The sequence below is a fragment of the Podarcis filfolensis genome, assembly GCF_964270895.1.
Source record: "Podarcis filfolensis genome assembly, chromosome: 8".
In the NCBI taxonomy this organism is placed as follows: domain Eukaryota; kingdom Metazoa; phylum Chordata; class Lepidosauria; order Squamata; family Lacertidae; genus Podarcis; species Podarcis filfolensis.
This window is the reverse complement of record NC_139611.1, coordinates 82,969,146-82,990,949: the sequence shown is the minus strand read 5'-3', so window position 1 is coordinate 82,990,949 and position 21,804 is coordinate 82,969,146. Positions and strand designations below refer to the sequence as shown.

Below are 21,804 nucleotides of genomic sequence, written 5' to 3'. Positions count from 1 at the left end.
TACAAAGGCTTTTCTAGGGACTGTCTGTCACTCAAAACAAGAATCCACTGCCGACTTGCTGACTTGACAAACCTCGAGGCAGGTGTCAGTTCCTTCCCTCTCCAAAGGCTCTACCAGCAACCCATAGTGGGGCAGAGGCTCAACTTTACAAGGACACCATCCTGCTGGCCTGAGTGCTTTGTGCCCAATGGTGGTTTGGTACATGCACAGCAATGCTCTACTGTGGGTTTTTGGAGGGTAGTTAAAAATGCTGACATTCTATACACACTTACTTGGGACTAAGGTCCATTTAACTCAATGGGGATTTATTTCTGAATACACATGACCCTATAAGAATGACATGAAAATCATGAAGTCCCCAGAACAAATATCACTGCTGCCATGAACTCACTTGGCAAACCGCTATTGTCTCAGATGGGAATAATAATACCACCTAACCTACTTGAAGATTACAGAGATACCATTGTAAGTAAGAAGCAACTATAAGAAGTGTCCATAAATGTAAAGCAAAGACTTGGCTAGAGGCAAGCAGGTTGTGACACGAGCCTACAGCATGTTTTCAATTGCCCAAAAGCAACTGTTTGAAAAACACAGGTGGCTGCTCCATGCACACCAGTTGCTGCTGCACGGAAAATTGATTGGCACAATTAATTCCTGGGCCCGAACAAGAAATATTCTGGGACCAGTTCTGAAAGGACCATAGGGAGGAGAAGCACAGAGGCACCAAAATGGTTATCTTATTTTAAAGCTAGCTTTTATTTTTAAATATAAATAGAGATGAGGACAAAACCTGCCAATAAATATATAAATACATAAATACAACTGTGGTAAAAGCCAATTCAAGCCTGCAACAGAATTTCAAACACAAACTGATTGTGAACAGGGGGAGGGATAATTTAAGAGGTGGGTAAAAGGATGGGTGACTGAGAAGGTTTCCCCCAGGCAGGATATAAACCAACTACAAATGTTGTATAGACACTCACTTCATAAGTACAATCTTCCTGACGCCCTACTTTCTCAGTGTGAAGCACCCACCCTTGTTAGCTCAGTATCAAGTGAGTCTTTCTGACTCCCTTTCAACCACAGACCAAAGATATAGAATTGTTCCTTCCTCAAGATTTCTGCTGTACAGGCCCATTGTGTCAGTAGGGACACAATGCTACCCAGAGCAAACTTCGAACTCATTCATTTGCTCCAGGTAAACAGCAAAGGAGCACATGAAGCAACTCACTACATAACAAAGCATCAAATCTGCTGTGGAGCAAACGAGTCCATGCGGACCCAGAAATTGCATTTCATGCTGCAGCAAAATTTTCCTATGGATCTAAGGTACTAGGAACTAAACTGACTGGGCAGGATAAAACTTACTCCCTGAGCTAACCTCTGGTGAAGGGGATGGCGAGTTAAAATCTTTGGCAATAAATATGGACCTGGGGTTTTGAAAAACAGGCACCCAACTTTCCATTGTGCTAGACATGGTGCTAGTCAGGGTTAAAAAAACTTTTTTAAAAAAGCCATGCGGATCCTTTTTTCAAAATCAAACCCATTCATTTCAAATGGAGTAGTACTCCTTGGCTAGGGGCAGGGAACTTGTGGCCCTCCAGATTTTGCTGGAGTGTAACTTCCAGTATTCCTGACCATTTAGACATTTGCCTAGGACTAATGGGGGTTACAGGAACCAACAACAGGAGGAGGGCCACCGGTTCCCCACCCGTCCTAAAACAAAGGTTAAGTCCCATGTAAACTGCCAAAACTTCAGTTGGCCCAGCATGGTCCTACCACCCAGGCCCAGGGATTTCCCTTCTCCTTGCCAATGTCACTATCATTATGTTGCAGACCACCAGAGGCCAGCTTTGGTAGCCTTAAACACAGTGGAAGCCACTGTGGGTCTCTGGTGGAGTATAACATAAAATGCATGTGGTTACTGGGAAAAGTCCACCTGTGCTTTTCCTTCTCAGGAACCACCTTCTGGAAAGCTAGAGGCACAGCAGCTGATGTGGGGTGCAAGCAGCAGAAAGGAGCAGAAAATAGGGGAGTGTTTATGTGCTACAGGTGGCAACAAGGGGACTCCCATTTCCTCCCTTTTTTTCTACACCCCGTACATTAATGTCCCAGCCAATGGGGTCCATGGAGCCCCTGTTGTCTGGCATGTTGCTGAAAAGGGGGAGGGAGCACACACTTCATTGCAAACCCATCAGCTGGAAAATTCTGTAAGCACTGATAACAGACCGGAGTAAGAGGCCATCTTTCCCATGAATGGATACGCAATTACCGTTACAGTGCGAAGAGTCAGGGGATAAGCTTGAGTAAAGAGAGGTCACCAAAGGTCTGGGAGCCATGGAGGGATTTTTCAGCGAGCAGCATGTGGAAAGGTTTGGGCGGCTCTGGGTCCTCCTCCCCACTGGAGAAGTCGTCCCTCACGATGCGATTATTCAGGCGGCTGAACCGCCGAGCTTTCATGCTGGAAGAGATGCAACATAAAATGATAAGCTTATCACTCAAGTGGTTATTTCCGGCCGACAATTCATCTGTAATCGCCAGATTGCAGTGAACGCGGCACATAACGAAGCCACCATGTGACGGCTGCCGTTACGATGTGACAAAAACAAGGCGATGTGAATTAGAACGCAAGGGAACTTCACTTATGCGGCTTGCCATGAAGCGACAGGGGATGATAATCATAACATGACCCCCCCCCTTGTCGATTAATGAATGCCTGCTTTTAGAAAAATCAAATATAAACAAACACTCGTTAACCTCCCTGCGTGATGGAGAGCATGCTGCACAGTGGATCATAACATGATAACAGCTCATATAACTGTTGTAGGCGCTCAGGTTACCAAATGACAGAAGCACTTGGAATTGGAATCCCTTTCTTTTCATGGTTAAGTTCACAGGGAGATAGAAAGGCAATAGAAAAGCTCAGCTTCCTACCAAAAGGATCCAATACCCTGAGATATACATAGGAAGCTGCCTTAGACCAACCCTCACGATTTGTCTATCTAGCCCAGTACTGTCTACTCTGACTGGCAGCAGCTCTCCAGGGTCTTTCCCATCCTCAGGGAGAATTCTCTGTGGCAGCCCCTTAAACTGGAGAATTCCCTCTCCACAGGGATTCACCCGTGCAGTTTTTGCTGGATGCTGAATCATAGAATTGTAGAGTTGGAAGGGAGCCGGAGGGTCATTCAGTCCAAACCCGCCTCCCCTCAATATGCAGGAATCGCAACACACGGTCCCCCATCCAATTTGAAACCATACCAGAACCTGCTTAACTTCTGCAAATGTACTTCCAGTTTTATCACTGCACCACTAGGAGGACTTTCTAAAGACTCGCCTGCTCACCCTGGCATTTGATGCCTGAGATAGACATTTTAGGACCCAGCCTGGTCTCTTGACTGCAATCTGTTTTAACTATTTTTAATACAGTCATACCTTGGGTTAAAGTTGCTTCAGGTTGAGCGTTTTCGGGTTGCGCTCCGCGGTAACCCGGAAGTAACGGGACGCGTTACTTCCGGGTTTCGCCGCTCACGCATGCACAGACGCTCAAAATGATGTCACACACATGCGTAGAAGCGGCAAATCGTGGCCCGCGCATGCGTGGGTTGCGTTCTCTTCAGGATCCGAAAGGGGCTCCGGAACGGATCCTGTTCGCATCCAGAGGTACCACTGTACTGTATTTCCAAATCTTTGTAATCTGCCCTGGGACCTCATGGTGACTGGCTGGTAAGGAAACAACAACAACAACAAGAGGTCCTTTTTAAACTGCAGGTGCTGGAGATTTATCCTGGACATTTGGCCTGCAGAACAGGCGCTCTATCACATCTGTGTCCTTGAACTACAGGGCTGACCTAGAAACTGGCCTGCTGGATGACTACCCAAGGAACAGCCTCATGCCAGAGTGTGTTTTGATCAGCGCCAGACATACCAATATGGCTTCCGCTCTTGCTTCGTCATCATACGCCACAGCTGGGCCAGCTCTCTCGTAGCAACTGTGGAGGCCATGCCTGGGCAAGCGCTGCCAAGAGAAAAGACGGTTTGGTCATCCAGATTCACAAGAGGCGGGCGCACGTGAGGCTTTGCCAATGTCCCCATGTTCCCTTGAGGTTTCAAGAAGCAGGTTGCCTTGGCAACCCCCTGCTAGGCTAGCCTTTTGCTCTCCATAGAGACCAGTGTTTAAAAACTAGCTTGCGCACACACCTGAATGAAACCTAACCCCTCCCTCCCCACCCCCGCCCAAACACACACCTTGCCAGCCCATGGCTGCAAGGAGCTTGCGCAGAATATATTCTTCCCTTGAAGCACCTAGAATTTTATCATTAAATCAGCTAGCAGGCAACAGAAGAAGTGCAACCCAATCTAGGCCCGTTCCCAGAGACAGATTGTGATGTTGCAATTTTCTTCTCCCTGGTTACAGGTCTTGATAAAATCGTTGGCATCTCAACTTTCATATAGGGGGGATTTAAAAATAAATGTATTCAGGGTGGCTGAGAAACACACAAGCACAGCCTATGCAGGTGCTGAATCCTAGAAGTTGGGCCTTTAATACAAGTCTCAAATTCTTGACCAGGGGACAGATTTGTAATTGCAACGGAGAGTTATGCAGTTGACAGGTGCAAGGGTGATCGGGGTAGGAAAAAGTTTTCCCAGTAGTCACCCCAACCCAATTATGGGAATCCCTCCTACTGAACAAAACACTATTTGGAAGCTTTGAACAGTCTACCTATTTGCTCAGGGTTAGGCTGGGGAAATTGACATTAAAAGGTAAAGGTAAAGGACCATTAGGTCCAGTCGTGACCGACTCGGGGGTTGCAGCGCTCATCTCCCTCATCTCCGAGGGAGCCGGCGTACAGCTTCTGGGTCATGTGGCCAGCATGACTAAGCTACTTCTGGAGAACCAGAGCAGCGCACGGAAACGCCATTTACCTTCCCACCGGAGCGGTACCTATTTATCTACTTGCACTTTAACATGCTTTCGAACTGCTAGGTTGCCAGGAGCAGGGACCGAGCAATGGGCGCTCACCCCATCACGGGGATTCGAACCGCCAACCTTCTGATCGGCAAGTCCTAGGCTCTGTGGTTTAACCCACAGAGCCACTTGATTAAATATTATTCTGCTCTGTCTGGAAGGACAGAATCTGCACTGGGTGTTCAGAATGGGGCAGGCAAAAAAACTAAAACTGGAACAACAATGGGATATCAGCTCCTCCCAAGGCATGACAGATGACAGCAACAACCAGGGGAAAGAAAGACATAACATCTTACAAGGTCAGGAAGAAACACCACAGACAGAATAATTGCCACCCACAGGAAGAACAAGGATATACCGGTAGTTTGAGCTCCTCACTTGTAGTTTTATAAATCATTTAATGAGTCAACACGAATAGAAGTCATTAATATTGCAGTTGTTGTATAAGGGATTATTATTATGACCTGAATGTAATGGAAATTAATGAGATTTTGGAACACAGAAAAAAATAATAATAATCAAATCTTGCACACGGGGTGGGGGAGGCATTTTATCTAAATACAGTCGTACCTCGGCTCCCAAATGCCTTGGGAGTTGAACGTTTCGGCTCCTGAACGACTAAAAACCGGAAGTGAGTGTACCGGTTTTCGAACATTCTTTCGGAAGCCGAATGTCTGATGGGACTTCTACGGCTTTCAATTGGCTGCAGAAGGCGGGAGGCAGTTTTGAGATGAATGAGGATGAACCAATTTAAACTTAATCCAGGCAAGCCAGGGGGGTGGGGTGGGGGTGGAGAAAGCTACCAGTTCAAGATGGATATCATGTGAAACTGGATGGGACTGCACTTCCCCTAATAGACCAAGTTTGCATTCTGGGCTTCCTCCTGGATACTATATTATCTGTGGAAGTACAGGTGGTGGCAAGGGGTGTCTTTTATGATCTTAAACTGAAAAGCCAGCTGCAATCCTAACTGGATATGGTGGATCTCGCTACAGGGATTCATGCCCTGGTTCCATCCAGACCGGCCTAGATTTCAGTCTCTCCATAAGAGTTTGTTGCCCTCCAGTTCTCACCGGATGTAGTGCTTGCGGTTCAGGCGGCAGAACATGATGAAGCCGTTCACACACTTCTTTTTCAGCTGCAGAGGAGATGAGCTGCTACGCTTCTCACAGGCTGCTGGACGGCGCCTTTGCCTCCTGACCACCTTCTTCATCTTCTTCTGGCAGCTGACCTGAGATGGCCTCACCCTCTTGGATGGTGGTGTCCAGGTGCTGTCGCTGTTCTCATCACTGGAAGACGCTGGGAATTCAGGCCTGGCGGTAGCTGTTTCCTGACAGGAGAAGGCGGAAGGGGAGTCAGGCTACTCAGAGCGGGAAGAGGCGTGTGGAATTGCGCCAACTGGTCCAAATGATCTGCACACCGCTGAGAGGTTTTACTACAATCTAGCGATGTGTAAATTTTGTTAAATAGAGTCGTACCTCGGAAGTCGAACAGAATCCATTCTGGAAGCTCGTTTGACTTCCAAAATGTTTGACTTCCAAAGAGCGGCCTCTGATTGGCTACAGGAAGCCCCTGCAGCCAATCAGAAGCCCCGTCGGACATTCATTTTCCAAAAGAACATTCGAAAACCGGAACACTCACTTCTGGTTTTTGATCATTCATGAGTCAAAACGTTTGACTCCCAAGGTGTTTGGGAGCCAAGGTACGACTGTAAATAAAAACAGAGTCTTACGATTCTTGAGCCTTTTTTCTGGGTAAGAAAAATCGTCTTACTGAATGAATTAAACCCCACTGTTCTTGGGGGGGGGGGAATCACTTTGCTAATCTGACATCAAACACAAATAGAGTTCCCCTACCCAATTATGTCGCAGTTTTAAGAAAACCCTAAAAACAGAATGAACTGTATTTGACAACTGACTTCAGTTTCCTGTAAACAATATGAAATGGTACAGAAGTGCAAAATTATACTGGGCTAATATGTGGTGTTTGTAACAATCCCCAGTGTAAATTTCTGTAACGGGAGGTGGGAACCTTAGGTCTGGGGACCAAATGTGCCAGTCAAGGTTTCTCTCTATGGACCTTGGGACTTTTTCTAGGTTACAACTCACCCACAGTCATGCCCCTCTCAAGCCCTGCTCTGTACCCTCCTTGACTGTTTTTGCCTGGTTGGAATGTGCCCCTGAACTTTGATAAAGCTTTCTGTTTGCCTGGAGGAAAGAGGAGTGCGTGTAATTAGGACTTCACTGACCCAAATGACCTTTTAGTGGAGCCTCAAATTGAAAGAAGAATACAAGGTCGAAACAACAGAGAACGACCAAGTTCCTTATTTGGGATGAATAAATAGAAGCTGATGCCTTGCAGGTGGGGTGTGTGTGTGGATTAACTATATGACCCCCAACTGTATAGGAGAATTCATGAACCAGTCAATCACGCTAGACTCCAATAATGGAAGAGGAGGTTCCCCAACACACACAAAGTTAACACACCCATTTCTACAACCTTCTTCTCACCTCTTGAAGATACTGTTTGTTCCATAAAGATGTTCTCCCATTTATTCGTGACACGGGGCTGGAATTGCTTTTACCTGTTTCATTGTAGGAAAGGTAGCAGTGATCCAGCGTGAATGCCGACTGCAAGAGGCGAAGGAAGAAATTAGAGGTGGGGACCTTTGCAGACAGAATCTTAAAAGGGGAGGTGGTGCACAGAAAGATAGATTATAATTAAAGCAGTTTTTCTTTGAAAACAGAGATGTGTTTTCTATCGCCGCAATATGATCCTAGCCTAGATTCCACCAGCCCTTAATTCCTTGAAATTAAACCGCATAGTTTGGCCCAGAGCAATGTAACTGCTCATGGGGTGCAAACGCATTGGACAACTACAGAGACTGTATTACAAACCACATAAATCAGAGAGATGGGTGTATTCGGACAGAAATAAAACAAATATTTAGATTACTACACATACGTCATTGCTAGGCAGGCCCGTTTGCAAGTACAGTGGTACCTCGGGTTAAGTATTAAATTCGTTCCGGAAGTCCGTTCTTAACCTGAAACTGTTCTTAACCTGAAGAACCACTTTAGCTAATGGGGCCTCCTGCTGCTGCCACGCGATTTCTGTTCTCATCCTGAAGCAAAGTTCTTAACCTGAGGTACTATTCCTGGGTTAGCAGAGTCTGTAACCTGAAGCATATGTAACCTGAAGCGTATGTAACCCCAGGTACCACTGTATCTGCAGAGAGCTTTCACAGCAAGTCATGCAGAGGCAGGTTGCTGATCCATTGGAACTCACTCTCACAAGGTGTATTGATGGCTCAACTTGGTACAGGCTCAACTTGGAATGAAAAATGGAGGAGATGGATGAATATACATAAAGCTGAGGGGCAATGCACTTACCTTTCTCAAGAGGGTTCCTGAAAGGGCCTGAGAAAAACTGCTAGACTGAGGGGACAGATACACATCTTCAAATAACACTGCAGGATAACAAACAAGGTTCCACTAAATCTCAAGCAAGCACTTTCAAAGAAGGTTATCCACGTTTCCTCATCTCAGATGAACTTCATCCCAAACTCAAAGCAGGTGCGGAACCAATCAAGTTCCAGTTTTTTAATTTGCTCTCAGGTTTCCCTCTGCCTGTCTCTCTGCATGTCACAATTTACCCGAATGTAAATACCACCCCAAAGGGTAATATTGCGAATGTTGAAGCAATGAAATCTACTGTAGAGGACAGTGAAGTATCCAAGACACCGATGAGCTGCATTCTGAGAAATGCTCAGTAGTAGAATTACATACACTATGCCCATATAATTCTGTGGAGGTGCAGCTCTGCATTTCATTAACCGCCAATGCAAAACAACCTTGTAAGGTAAAGGTAAAGGGACCCCTGACCATTAGGTCCAGTCGTGACCAACTCTGGGGTTGCGGCACTCATCTCACTTTACTGGCTGTGGGAGCCGGCATTTACCTTCCCGCCTGAGCGGTACCTATTTATCTACTTGAACTTTGATGTGCTTTCGAACTGCTAGGTTGGCAGGAGCAGGGACCGAGCAACAGGAGCTCACCCCATTGCGGGGATTCGAACCACCAACCTTCTGATCGGCAAGTCCTAGACTCTGTGGTTTAACCCACAGTGCCACCTGCCTCCCTTAAACAACCTTGTAGCTCAGCACAATTGTTTCAGAAGACAGAACCATCTCTCACCAATCAACATAATGGCTTGTTTGTGAAGCAACACATTTAGGGGAGAATGTGGCAAACCCCACATGTCATTTAATTACACAAAAACAGATTTCTCTGTTGCTCCTCCAGAGCATAAGAGGCAGAGGAAGAGATTGAGCCAATCAGATGCATTGGGCCAGTCCTAAAGCACACAGAGATATTTATTTGGAGGTACCAGATGGAATAGTTTATTTTGTACGCTATGGTTGCAATTTGCAGTCAGGGATTTGCCTTCTATCCATGTATATACCGTATTTTTCGCTCTATAACACACACCTGACCATAACACGCACGTAGTTTTTAGAGGAAAACATGAAAAAAAATATTCTAAATGAAACAGTGGATGTATGATTTTTGTGGTTCATGCTGTGGCCACAGACATGTGATCTGACGGTGAGTTTGGGATAGCCCAATGCAAAAATCCTGAGGATCCATGTGGATCCGTGCTTTGTAACCACGTTTTAAGTGGGGAGGGAAGGAAAAGCACTCAAGGGACAAGGAGCATGCGTGGGGTGTGTGGAGAAGGATGCTGCTAATAATGCAGAAGAGGGGTATAAGGGTATAAGGGGAGAAGGCTCCTCTTCTCTCCCACTTTGCTCCTTTAAAACAAGCAGGCTCTGCTTCTCTCCCTCCTCCCCAGCTTAGAGAGCTGAAAAGCTTTGCTGCTATTTAGCGAGCTGAGTGGGGAGGAGAGAGGGACAGAGAGCACGGTTTAAAGCAGCCAACCAGACACGGAGGAGGGAAGGAAGGGGAACCATGGATCCTCTGCTCATGACTGCAGCAGATCCACCCCCCGCCAGCATTCGCTCCATAACACGCACAGACATTTCCCCTTACTTTCTAGGAGGAAAAAAGTGAGTGTTATGGTGCAAAAAATACGGTATTTAATATTTAATGGAGAAGAGAAAGATGCTTTGTGTTACACATAGGTTTCATTGGAGGATACAACTGTGCACTCTATTCTAAAATAAGTTGATAGTGGATGGCTGCCTTAGTGGCCTGAAAATCCCAATTTCCCCCCAGTAAAATGTTCAACCCTTATAGCTGCAGAGATAAGCTTATAAAATGGTAAGTAGTACTTTTAAAAATACTGTATATATATCTTAGAAACTAGAAAAGGGGGAGAGGAATGATTAAGACTTCCAGAGACCGGGGGGTGGGTGGGATAGGATTAAGGGTTCTCCATACTTAAATAATATATTCTCTTTGTTTGAATAGGTTTTCATTAGCACAGACTTTGGATTCTCCCCTGCCTCGTTTATTTATTTTTTGTAAATAACATGAAGCATTTTCTTGCATTTCTGGCTAAAGCAATTTCTTCTAGGAGCTACCCTGCCTTTGAAAAACACTGTGTATAAAACTGATTTCACAGGGAAGGTGATGTGCCTACTAACCCCTCCTTGCAGGGACAGGAAGAGGAGACACTTGGAGCAAGAGGCACAACTCGCCACTCCTTCCTGCAACTTTACCTGGGGAAAGCTCATCCTGGCTGCCGTGGAGGATATGCCTAGGAAGCAGACGAGCAGGAGAGGTGAAAAGTGAAGGGCTCAGCCCCAAATCCGAGCAAGTGTTGCTCTGGGCCTCAATCCGAGGGGAACATAGCTGCATGCTTCCTGCTAAGAAAAGAGAGAGAGATTTTGTGTCCCGTTTCTGGAAGACTGTTGAATATTGGCAGACGGCAACCGCAGTGCAAAGCATCTGATGCCTGCCTCTCAATGGCATTTCAGTTGCAATCCTAAACACTGGGGAAGTAAATCCCATTGGATTTAGTGGGGCTGGTTCCAAGCAGACACGCTCAGGAGCACACGGCATTTTGCAGCCCTGCAGCTTCCCTGCATCAAAGCCCCAGCACCCTGCCCTCCAGCAATGCCTTTTCCTAGGCCTTTCCACAGCTTTGCTTGCAGCTTACCATGGGAACTGTTCACTGGGGACTGGGTGGAGAGCCAAGGGCTGTCTCTGGATGCTTCTTCCTCTTCTTCCTCACAAGAGGAATAATAATGCACAAGCTCTTGCCTGAAAGAATAGAGAGGGTTGCCAAGGCAGTTAAGGGGTGCTATAGCAAAATTTTAGGATGCCAGCAGTAAAAAAGAAGAGCTTATTGGGGATGTGGCGGTGTGGAGAGGGGACTCAAGAGATACAAGGTCCTGAGTTGGGCTTACAGAATATTTTGAACACCCCTTTCTTTCTTTCCTTTTTTTAATTTGCATTTCTGATAGATTTCAACACAAGAAACAAAGCAACACCCCCCAAAGTAATAGAAAATAGGAAGAAGAAAATTACATACTACATATTATATTACACCAGTCATTGATGAACTTCCCTTCCTCTCCTTCCATGGTTCCTTTTATCTTCCACTTCCTCTTGAGTTTTCTTAGTTTCCCCAATCTTTCTCTGCTCCTCCTGTTAAGCTCTAGTTCTCACTTATGCTGCTGAAAATATTACCATCCTGCTAGGCCATGGGTAGGCAAACTAAGGCCTGGGGGCCGGATCCAGCCCTATAGCCTTCTAAATCTGGCCCGCAGATAGTCCGGGAATCAGCGTGTTTTTCTACTCTACATGAGTAGAAATTGTGCTTTTATTTAAAATGCATCTCTGGATTATTTGTGGAGCATAGGAATTCGTTCATTTCCCGCCCCGCCCCCCCAAATATAGTCCAGCCCCCCACAAAGTCTGAGGAACAGTGGACCGGCCCCCTGCTGAAAAAGTTTGCTGACCCCTGTGCTAGGCTAATTGTCCGGTTATAATAAACTTTCATATAATCAATAAATAATATCCAGTCCTCCTTACATCTTTTATCATTTTATTTTCTTATTCTATTGGTCATGCCTGCTAACTCCACATATTCTAACAGTTTGAGATGCCCTTCTTCTTTCGTTGGTACCTTATCTGTTTTCCATTTTTGTCCTAGTAACACACGGAGCGCACCTTTCAGTGCTGCACAAGTTCCCTGTTGCTGGTTTACATTAGGGACAAGCAACTGGTGGCACAGGGGCTCAATCTGAAGCCCCGCCCTTGGGTTTCCTACGTGTCCCACATTCCCTCTGAACAAATCCTAAATGCCTCCTCTACCATTATATTATGTAATGTAGGCAATTGGACTTGCACAAGGAGGGATATAGGCAAAGGGATCATTTACCCTTTGTGAGAGCCAGTGTGGCATGGTGGTTAGAGTGTCTGACTAGTGCCTGGGAGACCAGAGTTCAAATCCCCACTTGGCTATGAAGCTCCCTGGGTGACCGTGGGCCAGGCCTTGCCTCTCAGTCCAATCTACCTCACTTGTTGTGAGAATTAAATGAGTAGGGGGAGAACCATGAGCACCACTTTGAGCTCATTGGAGGGAAAGGTGGGATATGAATTAAATAATTAAATGATAATAAAATAACACCCCTGCCACTCTCTATGCACCTCGCCTGCTGACTCTTGCATATGGCTGGGCAATATATTGATATATCATGCAAAACTGGTTTGAAGTCCAATTATCGTGACATCAGTTTCATAATTATTGACCTGGCAATGTATTGCGAATCGTGTGTGTGTGTGTTATGCAAAAATCATACATGTGTGACAAACCATGAAGCCAACCAATGCTTCTACATAGCTCCATACTTCAGACATGGTGATATGTCAATATATTGCAATGTTTAAAGGTAAAGGTAAAGGGACCCCTGACCATTAGGTCCAGTCGCGGACGACTCTGGAGTTGCGGTGCTCATCTCGCTTTGCTAGCCGAGGGAGCCGGCGTACAGCTTCCGGGCCCTGTGGCCAGCATGACTAAGCCGCTTCTGGCGAACGAGAGCAGCGCATGGAAACGCCGTTTACTTTCCCACTGGAGCGGTACCTATTTATCTACTTGCACTTTGATGTGCTTTTGAACTACTAGGTTGGCAGGAGCAGGGACAGAGCAACAGGAGCTCACCCTGTCGTGGGGATTCGAACCGCTGACCTTCTGATCGGCAAGTCCTAGGCTCTGTGGTTTAACCCACAGCGCCACCCAAGTCCCATTGCAATGTTTAGCTAGTGATATATCATGATGTTGAAAACCAGGTATCGCCCAGCCCTACTTTTTGCCTCTGCATAGTTCCATCCTTATTTCAGACATTGTGGTATTATTGGTATATCACAATGTTTCGCTGAAGACATATTGCGATTTTGAAAACCAGAAATCGCCCAGCTCTACACTTGCGAAAGAGGCCAGGCACAGCCAAATGGGATTGAGCAGTTTAGGTGGATAGTTGGAGATTTCAGAGGCAAAGCGCCAGGCAAAAACATTCCTCTTCTCCTCCCAGGCCTTTGGCTAATTAAACAATCTGTGGCAGGTATTGTTGGTTGGTTGGTTGTTTCTATGTTATGCATTTTTGTGCTTTTATATTGCCTTGTGATCCTTAGATGAAGGGTGATACAGAAATCCAACAAAGCCTATACTTTTGGCTCTCCAGCCCCTGCCCAGTTCGAAACATAAGGTCTTTGTTAAAAATGAGTTCCAGACCAGAGGTCTGCTTCAAGCTACTCCCTCGTGGGAACTCAACTTTACAAGCTGCCAATTATCCACTCTCTGCTCCTACCCCATTGGTGAATGTCCAGGTCCTTCAGAATACTGACGCAGCTCTTCGTACGCTACTTTTGCTGCACACACAGAAAACACATCTCCATCCTTGCTTTCCTCTTGGCTGCGACCCAAGTTCCAGTCTGCCAGTAACAGTGACAATGGGAGGGGAAGGGGAGAGTTGTTAGAAACTTTGCAGAACCCATTCACTCCATCCTCTGTGAGCTACAGAAAGAGAGTTTTATTACAGCCAAGTACGACTAGGAACAGCACGCAGAGAACAGCTCCTGGTGGCCTCTCCCCAAGGTTAAGGGCTCCATTTCAAGGTCCGATAAAAGTCCAAACCTGAATTTCCTTTAGAAACAACTGATATAAACTGGACTGCAGATTCCCCCCCCCCAATAGGTTAATCTTTAATATACTGGACACAGTGGGAGGCTGTGGAAGACAGGAGTGCCTGGCGTGCTCTGGTCCATGGGGTCATGAATAGTCGGACATGACTAAACGACTAAACAATAACAGCCTCACTTTGGTTACCACTGTGCCCTTGCTCTTCGTTAAAAACTTTACACAAAAACTGCCCAGAAAACGAGGAAACCACCCCTGCAGCACGGAACGGGACTCCACCTTTGGTGATGTCCAGAAAGGGAGAGCTTGCAGGCCGGTAATATTCTGACACTGGAACTTGGAAGCTGGGAAAGAAAGGGGATTGCTTCTGGGAGGACGAAAGGAGCGCAGACACCTCTTCCACGGCAGACATGCTCTCCTCTCTGCGCATGTCAGCTTGGGAAGGGCCTTTCCCAGTCTCCAAAGCAAGGCACTTGCATGCTTTTTTGCTCACCCCTCGCCGCTCTGCAAAAACAAGTGACACAAGCTTTATTGAGAAGAGTCTCAGCTATCGCAGTCACCTGCTCTGTGGCATCAGGCGCAATCGCTAAGTAAAGGTGAGACTCTTATGCCCATGTGGAGCAGAAACATAAGGGAACCTCAGAAGCCTTGCAGGTCCATTTGTAGCCTCAAGCTTCATTTGTTCAAGAGCCCCCTCCCTCCAATACATGCTGCCATTCTCTGAGATTGGACACATAGACCAAGTAACCTGCTTTCCCCTCTTAGCCGTGCAGGGCAGGTACTCCTTCTCCACATTAAGGTAAAGGGACCGCTGACCATTAGGTCCAGTCGTGACCGACTCTGGGGTTGCGCGCTCATCTCGCTCTATAGGCCAAGGGAGCCGGCGTTTGTCCGCAGACAGCTTCCGGGTCATGTGGCCAGCATGACTAAGCCGCTTCTGGCGAACCAGAGCAGCGCACAGAAACGCCGTTCACCTTCCCGCCGGAGCGGTACCTATTTATCTACTTGCACTTTGACGTGCTTTGGAACTGCTAGGTTGGCAGGAGCAGGGACCGAGCAACGGGAGCCACTCCAAAAGCAAAAGGCACATTGCACCCAATCCACAGCCTATCTGAGCTCCACTCTCGCCCCTGCCATCAGCCTCATGGGTTGGTGGGGCGGGGTCTGCTGCAGCCTGTCCTGGGAAGGTAGGAGAAAAGAAAGGCCTAACAGATTGAAGCACGTAACGTAAGAGGTTGTAGAACGCAGCACTTGCAGGATCCTTTCTGCAACCTGATTTGCGAGTGCGTCTCCTCTTCCTAGGTTTCTTGCAGACGCCCAGAGCTTTGGTTTTCTTTGCTCGTGGTGTGGCTTCGCTTTGTCCTCTCTTTAGGGCAGATGCCGCCATCTGCTCAGACCCTCCTGTTTTCGTAAAAGAGATAACTGTCCATAAAGGTCTTTCAGACTTTTCTATACATTAGCTGACTCCAACATGCCTTCACTCCCTTGCTTCCACTTATTTCTCTACCTTTCCCCCCATTCCACCCTCGTTATTCTAATCTTTCCACCGGTACTCTTTGTCCAAAAAGCCGAAATCACACTTTCCATCCCTCAAGTGTCCCCCTTTTGCCCTTATATTGGAATCTTTTATTTCCTGGCTCCTCATTAAATACCCAATAAAAACTCATCTTTTCATCACATCATTCCCTAAACTGACTTCCTATCTCTATATTACAGTCCCCTTTCTTTGGTCCTCAACTACTGCATAGACTGCAAGTCTGAAGGCAAGGCTTGTTTTATTTATTTTTTGATTTACGTACAGTTCCTAGGTTATGTAGATGCTCTAATATAAAAAAATGGACTGTGTAATTCTAGAACCAGAAAAATCCAGATTCTGCTGAAGGCATAAACTCACACATGCTCATCTGTAACCCAGAAGAAAAGAGCAAACTTCTGTCAAGATTTCCTGCTTGGTCACTAGGAGGCAGTTCTTACCACAAGAGTTCAGGAGAGAGACTATTTGCAATCTTGCATTATAGGCTGCCTCAATTCACTCCTTAGCTCCTTTTGGGCAGTCATTCTCACATTACTCTCCCACCCTTCCCAGACAGATATCTGTGTCCGATTAATTAACCCTTTTGTGGCCTCATACCTTTCTTTGTTCTTAATCCACAACACTTGCAACATAACTTGTTAAGTTTTGCTGCCTTCTCTGCCTCCCTTTGGTGCTGTATTACCTTTCTGTTCTCCGCAACGGACCTGGAGAACCGATCTGGCCGTATCAACGCTCGCCTGCAAATGTTCAATGTAGTGGAGGACCCGGAGGAGAATTTCTTTCTGTTTCAAGTCAGACAATCCAAAGCAAATGAGAGGAAATAAAGAGAGGAATGTTTCAATTCCTACCAGTGTAAAATTTGGTCGCAGCAACACCACAAGGCCCCATGTGCGACACATATTAAACTCTCTGAAGAGCCAGGGCCAATTTTCAACTGTACAAATCAGAAAGCTTCTTTGAATGCACACGGTAAATTCTGCAGTACAGTACCTTTGTCAGCCTCTTGCAGCTAGTCCGCATAGGGATGGGCAACATCTGAGCCAGTTCTTTAAGTGTGTTGGTATAGTTATTGCATTTTCTTCTGTTGAGAATTAAAGGAAGGAGTCAGACACTTTCTTCAAAGTCAATTGGTAATTTTTATTATTACTTTAAAATGCTGATGCTTGCTATCTTTTAATAGATAAGAATAAAACGATGATAACAAATAAAACAAAATCTCATTATTCATGTAGAGGCAGTTCTGCATATAGTGCTGTGGAGCAAAGCAACCTTCAGATACAGTGGTACCTCGGGTTAAGTACTTAATTCGTTCCGGAGGTCCGTTCTTAAGCTGAAACTGTTCTTTACCTGAAGAACCACTTTAGCTAATGGGGCCTCCTGCTGCTGCTGCGCAATTTCTGTTCTCATCCTGAAGCAAAGTTCTTAACCCGAGGTACTATTTCTGGGTTAGCAGAGTCTGTAATCTGAAGCGTATGTAACACGAGGTACCACTGTACACATTATTAACTCTGCAAACCTATCCTAGATACAGTGGTACCTTGGGTTAAGAACTTAATTCGTTCTGGAGGTCCGTTCCTAACCTGAAACTGTTCTTAACCTGAGGTACCACTTTAGCTAATGGGGCCTCCCACTGCCGCCGCACCACTGCTGTGCAATTTCTGTTCTCATCCTGAAGCAAAGTTCTTAACCCGAGGTTCTATTTCTGGGTTAGCGGAGTCTGTAACCTGAAGCGTCTGTAACCGGAGGTACCACTGTATATGTTTCCATAGAATACCTCCCCACCCACTGTATTCAATTGAACTTACTCCCAGTGAAGTGTGTAGAGACCACCCTTTTGTTGAAGCCAAGCAGGTGTGGGTCTGCTCAGTGCATAAACTTCCTGGGCTCTGGGAATGAGGCGCCAGGCAGCTGCCTCCTTGGCTCTTGGAACCCGTAGGAGCACTGTGCCTCCCTCCCTAAGCCAGGCAGAAGCTTCCTGGACTTTGGGAAGGAGGCACCAGGCTTTAATACTCTAATTTACAGGGAACATTTAGGGGACTAGCCTAGTCCCCCTGACCACATGCCACTGGTGAGAGGTGTGGGTGGGCCGCCAACTTTTGGGCTCACACAAAGCATCGTTGAAATTCTAAAGTCCAAAGTCCGCCCCTACATGTGAATGCCACTTTGGGCTCCCGGATGGAATTAAGAGTGGGATGTAACTGCAAGAAAATAAATAGATTGATAAAGTAAAGGGCCGACTCTGGGGTTGCGACGCTCATCTCACTTTATTGGCCGAGGGAGCCGGCGTATAGCTTCCGGGTCATGTGGCCAGCATGACTAAGCCGCTTCTGGCGAACCAGAGCAGCGGACGGAAACGCCGTTTAACTTCCCGCCGGAGCGGTACCTATTTATCTACTTGCACTTTGAGGTGCTTTCAAACTGCTAGGTTGGCAGGAGCAGGGACCGAGCAACGGGAGCTCACCCCGTTGCGGGGATTCGAACCGCCGACCTTCTGATCAGCAAGTCCTAGGCTCTGTGGTTTAACCCACAGCACCACCTGCGTCCCAGGTTAATAGGTAGCACTTAAATTCAGACTCTCACGGCCCTCCAGATGCCCATTGTTCCTGACCATTGGCCATGCTGACTGGGGCTGATGGGAGTTGAGAGCCCAAGTGCCTCCCGAGTGCCACAGGTCTCCCATCCCTGATGTAGGGTTTCAAGCTGTTTGCTTCCTCCCGCCCCTTACCTGTCACCAGAATTCTGTTGGGAATTCTTGCCGTTTGGCTGCAACTCCTCAGAGCAAACACATCCAATCTGGTCCCACATCTATAACAGAGAAAGGTGAGGGGTGTGAGAGAGAAATACTGTTAATTCCTGATGCTGAAAAAAGGAGGTGAAGAGAGTAGGGGTGGGAATTAATCTACAGGGAAAGGGGAAAGGGTTGGGGTACAAGGAATGGAAAAACGGAACTGGGAAGCAAATTATATTTGCTGTGTATTCGTCGGAGCCAGAATGCCGCCTTTCCAGCAGGGCGAACAAATACCGTACAGAGCACTTGCTCAATATAAAACAGGCTTGCCCAACTAATGAGCCAGAAAACTGATAAAAGCCCAAGAACCTCGAACTGTGGCTGGCAAAAAGTGTTTTTCCATTTCTTTTACTGGACCAAAACATAACATCACTGTCAGGCAGCCATTTTAAGAATCAGGCTTGCTCCCTTCCGAAGCACAATGCTTAACTCCTATCAAAACATATACAGCCTTTATAATCTAACGTTAATAATGAAAGGCAAAATATAAATTTGTTCAGTGTTAATTACTGATGCAACAGTATTGCCATCTACTGTGGTCGAGGAGGAAAGGGTTAGCTTTTACAAGCATGTCCTGAAAGTCTGAATATGTTTACAGATGGAGTCCACTTCAAATTGTTTGAGAAGCAATGTGTTAGGGGCCTGGGGGCCATGATAAGAGGACCATTGTCCAACATTTTGCCGGTTACAATATATAGCTGGTGTGCCAAAACTGGCCCAGAAGGTCATAAGTTGGGCAAGCCTGACCTAAAATGTATTCCTTGCAAAGATCCTAGTGAGAGAAGACTACATCAAAACTCTCATATCAGGTCAAAAAGGAAGCTATTGCCTCGCTTCCATTTTAGGTTCTGGGGAAGAAAAATTGACAATGTAATATATTCTGGGGGGAACTAAATTATAAAAGGGAAAGACAGAAAAATGAAAATAAGAGAGGAACTTTCATGAACTGCGGGTTTTTAGAAGACATCTGAAGGCCGCCCTGTTTAGGGAGGAGACTTTTTTTTGAGGGAGATGATGAGAGGCTCCCTGGGTCACAATGGGATATCAAGGGTCGCTTAACTGAAATTTGGGGGCAGGTAAATTCTGACAGTGTTTGTGTTGAGATCATCTATTGGATGGCAATGGGAAGGGATCTGCCAGAGGTAGCAATGGTCTACCACTGATGGGTCTGTTGTTGTTGTTATTATTATTTATTGAATCAAGACCCGATTTAAGGTGGCTCACGACAGCAGCACTACCACCATATAAATGTACAGCAAAACAAGAAGTGGGTCCCCAAAAGCACGTTTGGGTGAAAGATGGATCGAGGCTCAGATGGATAAAGATGACTAGAGGTCTAGAAGGGCTTCGATATATCATCTGTAGCAGCAACTTCCATTGGGTGCCATGTGGGGCAGAGATGTCCCTGTAAGTTTTTAACGCGGCAAGGAAATCCTCAAGATTTTGGGTCGAATGGAGAGAAGGGATCTGGGGATTAACTGAGGTGGAGACCTCTTCCATGAAACTGAGGTCGCATGCGCGCCGATGATGTTTCAGTATTTGATATCCACATTTGACCTTTGAAGAAAAATTAAAGTATATGGGATTAGCAAGACCCATCCTGAGACACAGAGCGGGGGAAATTATGGGGTGTGTGCTTTGGGGGCCGTGTTTAAAAAATGTAATGTGAGGGGTGGGGTGAGGAACTAAAAAAAGCGGGTTATATTGAATTGCGAAGGAAAGGTGGGAGTTTGAAGAAGAAGAGAAGTTACTGAGGAGAATCTAAATCTCTCCAGTGATGGTGGTATTAATAAAAGGCGTTAATTGAGGTGAAGAGCGGGCAGAATATTCCACCCACCCCCATCCCACCAAAAAAGCCCCCTCTCCAATCTGTCCCCTCAGGGATACCTTCGCTCACAACCAAGCAAAGGGAAGGCGGGGCTGGGAGGGGGAGGGGAAAGCGCGCGCTCGCCTCAGCCCGCGAAATTCAGCGCAGGGAAGGAGAGAGAGCGCGCGCACGCGCGCGAGACCCAAATGCCAGCGGCGGCATTTTCCCGAGAGGGAAAGGGCGCGGGGCCTGCGGAACGGCAAGGCGGACGTTCTGATTGGCGAGCTCGACGTGAGGAGGCGGAGCGCGTGGGGAAGCTTCGCAAATCGAGGAGGGGAGAGAAGGGAGGGAAGCTTCCCTTCAAAAATCCCCCCCGCCCTCAGTGAGCGCCACAGAGCATGCGCCGGCCTCTGACGCATGCCCAGTTGCCTCAGCTGAAGGCACCGGAAGCGCTTCCTTTTGCCCTTACTCGCTGGAGCAAGTGAGAACAAGCCAGGCTGCTAATTTCTTTATTTTTTGAAAGGACGCCGGTCTTGTTGCTGTGCCTTGTGGCGCGACACCCGAAGCCTGTTGCTCCCTTTTTATCGCTAGGGAAAAGCTTCACATGTTGCCTCATATGCTTGTCTCCACACACAAACCCCAAGAAAGAAAGAAAGAAAGAAAGAAAATACAAATCACAGTGGGTGTGATGATTATCGTTTTATTAATCACCTGCCGCCTCAACGGGGTTCACACACAATATAGGATAATTAAAAACCCGTTTAAAATGCAAAAAAACCAACAACACATACGTTTAAAACAGGGCTAAAACCCTAACAATTGGATGTTTGCATTAAAGATCCATTTCCCAGCTCAGAAAAAATTATTCAGCCTGTTTCCGGAAAGTGCAGATATCTAGATTCTATCCAGTATTTTAAAAATCTCTGCAGTTAACAACAAAAACAAAAATAGAATTTACAAGCTTCTTGTTGTTGTTCAGTCGTGTCCGACTCTTTGTGACCCCCTGGATCAGAGCACGCCAGGCCCTCCTGTCTTCCACTGCCTCCCGCAGGTTGGTCAAACTCATGCTGGTAGCTTCAAGAACACTGTCCAACCATCTCGTCCTCTGTCATCCCCTTCTCCTTCTGCCCTCCATCTTTCCCAACATCAGGGTCTTCTCCAGGGAGTCTTCTCTTCTCATGAGGTGGCCAAAGTCTTGGAGCCTCAGCTTCAGGATCTGTCCTTCCAGTGAGCACTCAGGGCTGATTTCCTTCAGAATGGATAGGTCTGATCTTCTTGCATTCCACGGGACTCTCAAGAGTCTCCTCCAGCACCAGAATTCAAAAGCATCCATTCTTTGGTGATCAGCCTTCTTTATGGTCCAGCTCTCACTTCCATGCCTGTTGTCTTTGTCCATGGAGTTTTCTTGGCAGCAGTGGCGTAGCGTGGGTTGTCAGCACCTGGGGCAAGGCAAGTAATTTGCGCCCCCTAACCCGTGGATTTGCGCCTCCTAACCCTAACCGCCAGATGTTGCAGCCGGTGCGGCCGGTCCCCCCTGCACCCCCAACGCTACGCCACTGCTTGGCAGGGATACTGGAGTGGCTTGCTGGTTCCTGCTCCAGGTG

At 46.7% G+C, this 21,804-nt stretch overlaps 1 protein-coding gene across 6 annotated transcripts; it reads right to left on the bottom strand.

Moving 5' to 3' along the window:
* Positions 1-740: 740 nt before the first annotated feature.
* MEIOSIN (meiosis initiator) lies at positions 741-20,391 on the bottom strand. Of its 6 annotated transcripts, none has more exons than XM_083627349.1 (14): positions 20,281-20,391; positions 18,331-18,410; positions 16,596-16,686; positions 16,288-16,387; positions 15,344-15,472; positions 14,351-14,575; positions 13,743-13,866; positions 11,090-11,193; positions 10,650-10,796; positions 8,359-8,435; positions 7,477-7,596; positions 6,040-6,296; positions 3,926-4,015; positions 741-2,461 (listed from the first exon to the last, which is right to left on the bottom strand). In XM_083627349.1, exons 2-14 carry the CDS (start codon positions 18,408-18,410, stop codon positions 2,290-2,292), a joined length of 1,716 nt encoding a protein of 571 aa, XP_083483475.1. In that variant the 5' UTR covers positions 20,281-20,391; the 3' UTR covers positions 741-2,289. The 6 variants fall into 6 exon arrangements, with proteins under 6 accessions (XP_083483475.1, XP_083483477.1, XP_083483474.1 ...); XM_083627351.1 differs by having other exon boundaries at positions 20,345-20,363; XM_083627348.1 differs by lacking the exon at positions 20,281-20,391 and adding an exon at positions 20,231-20,275.
* Between the last annotated feature and the right edge of the window lie 1,413 nt (positions 20,392-21,804).

Excerpts from the sequence above, each read along its gene's own strand:
- MEIOSIN (XM_083627346.1), bottom strand. The coding sequence starts at position 19,501 with ATGATCTCAACACAAACACTGTCAGAATTTACCTGCCCCCAAATTTCA. Across the intron at positions 10,797-11,089 it reads CCCAGTGAACAGTTCCCATG|CAGGAAGCATGCAGCTATGT; the intron begins GTAAGCTGCAAG and ends CTCTTTTCTTAG. Across the intron at positions 2,462-3,925 it reads CAAGAGCGGAAGCCATATTG|CATGAAAGCTCGGCGGTTCA; the intron begins GTATGTCTGGCG and ends CATCTCTTCCAG.